The 7,538-nt window shown below is 46.0% G+C and overlaps 1 protein-coding gene across 2 annotated transcripts; it reads left to right on the top strand.

Moving 5' to 3' along the window:
- Positions 1–4,721: 4,721 nt before the first annotated feature.
- Positions 4,722–7,254, top strand: RASL11B (RAS like family 11 member B). 2 transcript variants are annotated; one of them, XM_086746846.1, is made up of 4 exons: positions 4,722–4,853; positions 4,957–5,013; positions 5,863–5,939; positions 6,779–7,254. In XM_086746846.1, exons 1-4 carry the CDS (start codon positions 4,724–4,726, stop codon positions 7,244–7,246), a joined length of 732 nt encoding a protein of 243 aa, XP_086602972.1. In that variant the 5' UTR covers positions 4,722–4,723; the 3' UTR covers positions 7,247–7,254. The 2 variants fall into 2 exon arrangements, with proteins under 2 accessions (XP_086602972.1, XP_086602973.1); XM_086746847.1 differs by having other exon boundaries at positions 4,725–4,862.
- The last annotated feature ends 284 nt before the right edge of the window (positions 7,255–7,538 follow it).

Raw genomic sequence — 7,538 nt, 5'->3', positions numbered from 1 at the left:
AGCACACTCATATACATTTCTGAATGAAGCATTAGAGCTTGTATTAATTCAAAAGATTCCGTCATCAGGGCATTTTTCCCCTACTTTTCGGATGAAACTGGCACTCTGCGTGCAGAACAACTGCTTGTACTGTGGGGGCACAAACCAGCACAAAAAAATACTGGCAGCAGATGGGCAGCCCTGAATGGAAAAGAAAACCCTGAGCTTTCCAGTTCTTGGATGAGAGTTTGAGAGTGTTACATAAGGAGGAAATGGGGAAAAAAAAAATGCAAGCTTAAGAGAAGATAAAATCTGATTAAAATGCAGACTAATATAATTGCAGAACATTACTCAGGCTTTCTTGTGGAGAGAGAAAAATGTCTGCTATTGTGCTGCTATAGAAACCATGTAGGGTCTGTGGGTAGGTGAGGGTGCATGGAGCGTATCCCTCCCTTCCTCCCTTCCTCCTTTCTCTGCCCTGGAATGAAGATCCTATCTTGCTCAGGAGATCTCCCCCAGTACAGAGAGAAGTTGTTTTCCTGTTTATGTAGTTTCTTTTAATATCACTGTTCCCTTCCTCTTCTGTTCTGCTCTTGGAAGGTGATGGAGGGCTGTGCCAGGGGAGAGGTAAACTTTGGTCTTCTCGAGCTTTTCACAGGGGTTGGTCAACTCGGCTCTATATGTTGGGACACGTGTTCATGGCACATATGTACTGTGCCATGGACACAGAGCTTTCTTGTATTTACTCCTATAAAGCCAAAGAGAGAGTTCATGGTGCTTTGGAAAGTAAATACTTACCCGGAACAAGCAGATGTTGGCCATCTTTCTGAACACCATGTCCACACCACTTGTTTCTCTGAAGACACGTGTTCAAAGTTAATTACCAAAGCACCAGATAACAAAGTCAGGTTCATCTCCTGGCTGATGACGGAAATGCTTTTATGGAAGGTGTAAGCTGCATGCAAGCTTATCCTCTGAACAGTGGCACAAAATAAACTACAGAAATGTGTCCCTGAAGTGTGGCAGCGTGTATTCACACCAGCTCTGACCCATGACCACCAGGGCTAAGACCTTGTCTCTGACAGCAATCACTTTTGCATAACTGAGAGGAAGACAAAAGACATTTTCTACTAAAAAGACTGACGCATGAGAAAGCCTGTCCACACTGTTAGTGCTCTTTCTGCTCCATAATACTTAAGAGACTGGTGCAAAATTTTAGGAGATTAATTTACCACTGCTATGAATTTTATGCTAGCACAAAGTACTGTAAAAATGCATTTTCTCATCATTTACAAATGCACACTCCTCCTTTGCACAGTGATTATTTCAATTTTTGTTGCCTTCCTACAACAACTGACTCAGTGGCTCAATTACGTATTTTACAAGAACATATTTTGTGTCTATGTTTTTCCAGAAGTTCCACTTTTCAATCTGGCTGATTATTGTTTTGCTTTTGGTGCTCTGAGACAGATGGAGACTATCCCATTCTCCAATTATTTTAGCACTTTCATCGTCTCTAATTAACCATCTCCTTTATAAAATCAGTTTATTGAGGTGTAATCTCATTTTTGTCACCCTTTCCCATTTCCCTTTTCTACCATACCCCTTTATGTGTTGGAGATACCACTGCTGCACACATTGCTGTATGTTAGGCCTAAATATTTATTTACGGAATGGTGTTAGAATATTCTCTGTAGGCCTCTAGAAGGGATCTCTTGGTCATCCAATCTCATTGCCACTGCTGTCAACCACACCATGTAATCCCTTCTAAAAACTCCTCAAACTCCATTTAAAAGAAGTCAGACTTGATTTTGCTCCTGCCACTCACGTTAGAGGGCTGTTCCGGTGTTTTGCTACTCCAACTGCAAAGTTGAGCTTACACCCACTTGTTCCCATGCTGACACTGGCCCTTAGTTTTAACTTTCCAGGCTCCCCCTCTTCCCAAGCCCCACTTTTTCTGTTTTGCCAAACTGAATATACCAAGTGTTTTTAACCTCCTCTGAAATAGGCTGCCCACTCCCTGGTCATCATAATGGGTTTTGTCCATACTTGTTCCACTTTGATTTACTCTCGACTGGCTGACAGAATCACACATCGTACTGCAGATCTTTTCTGAAATTACTTCTCTGACATAACTGGGTTTATGTTTCCCTTTTTACACAGCTCCTACTCATCTTGTGATTAACTACTCTTTCTTTTCCAAATGCTGATCTCATAGTCAATGGAAGACATTTTTTGTGATTAATCTCTGCATGTCATTAGTACTATGAAATTTAATTATATTTCCATTAATCCAGTGCTAAGAGGCATGCAGCTTCTCCAATATACTATTCCCACCCTTGTTTGAACTGGTGATGTCTCCCAGCTCTGTTAATAGCAGATGTCATTAGTAGGGTCGTGGTCTCGATGACACCACTGTAATGAAAATATGAAGGAGCCTTGATGAATCCCACAGAGCAGCTTTCTTCAGCCTGATGCTTTCCGTATAAAACACCTCTCTGTTGTTGTCTCCTGATCCCCACATTCTTCTCCTTAAACAGTCATTTCCTGTCCGGAGAGTATCAGGTATTGTTAACCGCAAATAGATTACATCTAACACATTTCCTTTCTTTAAGAAAAAGTGAAACAAAGTTGTATCAGGGAAAGATATCACACTGAAGCAACACTTCATGTAATCCCATACTTCACTTTATGCTGTTTATTCCCGTATCTTTAAGTATTCTTTCCTTCAACATTTATCCAAATTATTGTGAATTATTTCCCTCCCTTTCTTTAATGCAAGTATTCCAGAATGATTTGAGTGCTACAGTAAAACTTCTTGCTCCTTTCACTCTCATCTTCACAGACTTGGCCTGTCTGCACTCTGGACGAGAACATTTGTTTTTCCCCACTGAAGTAATTATCCATGATTTTCTTCCTGTTACTCATCCTCCTTCTGCTCCCATCTTTCACATTATCAACTTCATCAAAAATGGAGGCAAGATGCTTGTTGGTTTTGGAAATATTGCCAGCCTTCTTTCAGTCTGTACGCCCTTCTCACTGCACAGCAGCGCTGTTTCTTTTCCCGTAGCTGAAGTAACTGCTTCTAGCTGCCATTATTTATCTTCTATATGTCCTTGTCTTGAAGACAAAACTCTCTTAGGAGAGTGATCCTCCTCACTGTTACCTGTAGGTTTTCTGTTCTCAGTGATCTTAGTTACAAAGCTGCCAGGAGACCTTCTGTGAAACCCTTCCCCTTTGCTTAAGATACAACGTCCAGATCACTGCTGCTTCTCTGGCGTAAAAAAAATCCAGTCTTTTCTCTGTATTAAGGTCCTTGAGTCCTTCCGCCTTAGGTGGTTTTTTTTCTAATTAGGTCTCTTACTCTTTCCCTTTTGACTCAGAATGCCTTTTTACAAATCTATGTTTTATCCATCTATTTGTTTTAAACTGAAATTATCAAACAATTTTTTTTTTCACCCTGTGACCTTACAATATACTCTGTACTTACAAAGCTAAACCACCATCACCTCTTGTTGGTCTAGCGGCTGGCAAAGAGAGCTGCTCGTCTCTTGTACCCAGCGCTGCCCAGCCCCGGGTGTCGTCCATGGCCTCTGCTCTCACTTTTATGTCTGGAAAAGCAGCAGCTACTGCGGGAGCAGCAATTTGTTTCATTATATTCCAGATATCTTTTTCCCATATGCAAACCTATTTTTGCACCTTCAGAAAGCTCTGCACAAACGCGTGTTTGCTGCAGTGGTGACCATCTTTGGCCAATGTCACCATCAGGGGCCGAGTTCTACCCCTGACTCTTGTAACACGTTCCCTGCTGTGGTTTTCAGCCAAACACTTTGGGTCTATTCCTTCTTTCCGCATAATTAGCATTCAGTGTTATCCAGTGGCCTTTATTAAGAGGTCTGCCTTTCCTGAATACAGGAGAGTGACTTTATCCTGCTCTATCTTCTCCCTCCTAGCAAGTTTTGTTTCATGCATGGGCAGGTTTTATTCCTCCATTTTGCTGCTCAGGCTCCTTGCTTATGCCAGTGAGTGTTTTGAGCACTTTACATCAACCACTCCCTGCTCCCAGTCCACTCATTTCCATTTCTCCACCCTTGCCGTCATCTTCTGTTGTTTCTTGAACGATTGTCATATACTTGCTTTACTCTTCCCCGCCCCCCCCCCCCCCCCCCCCCAATTTCTGTGCATTACAAGCGAGCTGCCAGGGCACACGCCTCTCCCAGCCTCCTCCCTTGTTTTCAATTCTTTTCTCTGCAGCTGCAGCGGTTCTGATTTCAGTCTGGTTTTTCCAAGGGAAGGGAAAAGTGGGGAAAAGGAGGCAGATGGGGGGTGGGGAGTGGAAGGGAAGCTCTCTGGCGGCAGCAGGGTGGGGCGGGGGGCTGCAGGGCCCATGCACCAGTCCCTGCCCGGCCCGGCAGCAGGACTGATGGACCCCGGGCCGGGTGAGAACCAGACCGTCTGGCCGAGCCTCATCTGCCGTGCCGGGTACGTTCGCATCTGCCTGGCGATACCCGCAGAAATAACCTCAGCACTGAAACGCCCAGCAGCGCTCGGCGTGCTGCCGTTAAGTGCCACTCACGCCGGGCGGGGCGGGGCGAGGGGCGGGGCGTGACAGAGACCGTGCGCGCTGAGTGGCCGGCAGCGGCGGGGGCGGGGCTAGGGGGAGGGGACGAGGGCGAGAAAAGCGGCGGGGGAGCGGCGGGGAACGGCGCCGGCGGCAGGCGCGAGGGGTGGCTGGTGAACGGCGATGCGCCTGACGCAGAGCATGTGCACCATCGCCGAGTGCGCGCCCGGCGGGGAGGGCTGCCCCGCCGCCACCGCCCGGCCCCGCCTCGTCAAGATCGCGGTGGTGGGGGGCAGCGGCGTCGGCAAGACAGGTGAGGGAGGTGGGGGGCGATGGCGACGGTGGCGGTGGGGCTGGGGAGCGGCGCGAGGGCGGCGGCGCGCGGCTAACGGTTGCCTGTCTGTGCCTGCCCGCAGCGCTGGTGGTGCGGTTCCTCACCCGGCGGTTCATCGGCGACTACGAGAGGAACGCAGGTAGGGGAGCGGCGGCCCGGCTTGGGCGTCGGGGCAGGGAACGGGGGGCGGGGCTGGAAGTACCGAAACCCGGGGCTACAGGTGCCCCTCGCAGGTGCTTTTACCGACCCCAACCCACCGAGGCGGCGCAGCTCGCTGAGCGCCCGTTCCCCGGGCAGGTGCCTACCGGTCACTGCGCACAGCCGGTGGGATCGAGGCTTCCTGCCTCGCTGCCCTCTGAGAATTTACTTCATGTGGTGAAAAGGGCCCTTTTCGAGGAAGTCTTGGCTAAAACAGGAAAACATTCTGCAAACCTAATATTGCATTGTCCTTTGCACACTGAATGCCAGCAGCTAAATGATCCGATGGCAGGTTAACTGGGAAAAGTGAAGAAGTGGTGTTAGGTACTTGAGTACAGTGGGAAGCCTAAGCTAACATCAATGTAAAATATACAGCATTCTATTGAAGAAATGCCTTAAAAAAACTAAACAAATAAAAAAACCCAAACACCAACAATTTGGTCAGCCAGCAGAGAGCTTTTTAGAAAAATGTTTTGCTGAAGTGCAGAAATACTGAATGACAAGCAAACTGCCTCTCTGTAACAGCTAGTTATTTTGTGTGATTACCTTTATCATTGAACTTAAGCCAGTCTTTTAGAAGTTATTAAGTTCCAAGTTGCACAATATTAAATGTCAAGCTTCAAAACAAGTCAATACAAGATTAAATCCTGGGCTTCTAGTAAAACCATAGATTTATGGATACTTCATAAACGGTGATACAGCTTGTCTTGCACAACTAATGGGCAGCAGGAGTGTTTGTCTATGTGTAGAGTGGTGGCTGTACTTAGGAACATGTTGGTGTTCTTGCCAGGTAACCTCTACAGCAGGCACATCCAGATAGATGGAGAGATGCTGGCTATTCAAGTGCAAGATACTCCAGGAGTTCAGGTGAGCCACATAGAGCCTGCAGTTCACCAAAGCAGCTCTAAATCTGTGTGTGCCTGTGTCCCTGTGCGTGCAGCATCTTGCTATGGTCTGTTTCAGAGCTTTGTGTTCTGTGTGGGAGAGGTGGGGACTGGTGTTAGGACCAGTGAAGCCAGATGTGTTGCGTGCCTGTAGTATGCTGGTAGTCAAAGAAAACAACTCACTGTTTTGGTGAACCATTTGTGGTGCATTACTTTTGAGTGGCTGAATTACTGAAGTGTCTTGTTCCTGTATATTTGGAACATCAGACACAAACCCAGAAACAATTCTGTGCAAATAAAGTATGTGTGGAAGAAAATCTCATGATCCCTGGCCAAAAAGCTTTGTAAAAGTTCATGATAGAAAGTGAAGTATGCTATATTGTGGCTGTGCTTATTAGTGTGTCACAAGTTAAAGTTCTGAATGTATAGACCTGAGTAATGCTGGATTGTTGCCTTTTTGTACTGGGCAACACTCCAGGTCTAAATGCTTCCAGCTCATATCTTTGCTTCCCCAGACTTACTGTCTAGCCAGCTAATTTCCCATTCTGTGGAACTACAAAGTCTTTCTCTGCATGCAGAACTACTCAGGTCAATTTTCCATTTGACTACAGCAAACTCCAGTGTTAAATTCCAGCTTTTTGCAGCTGAATCAACAGACGCATTTACTTGCCACACTCAGATTAAGTTTGTACTTAAAATGTGAAATGCAAATACATATGTCTGAAGCTGTAAAATGCTGTTTGGTTTTGCAGACTCTTAACGACAGGTTCCTTTAATCTTTTATGAGTGCAGCTATCTAATTTGAGACCATTCATTTTTCAGATCCATGAGCACAGTCTGGATTGTAATGAGCAGTTGAACAGATGCATTCGCTGGGCAGATGCCCTGGTGATTGTCTTCTCCATCACAGATTATAAGAGCTATGAACTGCTCAGTCACCTCTACCATCATGTTCGACAGTTGCATCCAGGAAACGCGGTCCCTGTTGTCATCGTAGCAAACAAAGCTGACCTCTTGCATATCAAAGAGGTGGAGCCTCAGCATGGACTTCAGCTGGCCAACATGCTGGGCTGTACTTTCTACGAAGTATCTGTCAGTGAAAACTATAATGATGTCTTCAATGCCTTCCATCTCCTCTGTAAAGAAGTCAGTAAGCAGCAAACAACCAGCACTCCGGAGAGGAGGAGAACCTCTCTTATTCCACGGCCAAAATCGCCCAACATGCAGGATCTGAAGAGGAGGTTTAAGCAAGCTTTGTCTGCCAAAGTGAGGACTGTCACTTCTGTTTGACAGTGGAGCCACTGAGATTGAAACCAGAGGCTTTTAACACTGGCACATTCAGAGTCTGAGGCATTGTGAAAGAAGGATGGTTCAGGAAGCCTTTTGCATGGCTGTAGAAACAAGCAGTTCCTTAAAGGAACAGTGGCAGACTGGAAAATGAAAAAACTCAAACTCTTGAAATGGTTCTAGGATGTGACTTGTAGCACAAGTATTTTCCTTTGGAAAAGGAACTTTCCAGTAACTGAAACAAACTTTCAGTTTGCCTTTTCTCCAACCAGACAGATTTGGCTTTCATTTGTGC

This window comes from Chlamydotis macqueenii, chromosome 4 (assembly GCF_036417535.1).
Source record: "Chlamydotis macqueenii isolate bChlMac1 chromosome 4, bChlMac1.mat, whole genome shotgun sequence".
NCBI classification, from domain to species: domain Eukaryota; kingdom Metazoa; phylum Chordata; class Aves; order Otidiformes; family Otididae; genus Chlamydotis; species Chlamydotis macqueenii.
This window is presented reverse-complemented; position numbering and strand designations above follow the sequence as displayed.

What these genes read in the sequence shown, in the direction of transcription:
- RASL11B (XM_086746846.1), top strand. Translation starts at nt 4,724, where the DNA reads ATGCGCCTGACGCAGAGCATGTGCACCATCGCCGAGTGCGCGCCCGGC. An exon ending in CGACTACGAGAGGAACGCAG is followed by an intron (nt 5,014 to 5,862) that starts GTAGGGGAGCGG and finishes TGTTCTTGCCAG; the next exon opens with GTAACCTCTACAGCAGGCAC. An exon ending in AAGATACTCCAGGAGTTCAG is followed by an intron (nt 5,940 to 6,778) that starts GTGAGCCACATA and finishes TTCATTTTTCAG; the next exon opens with ATCCATGAGCACAGTCTGGA.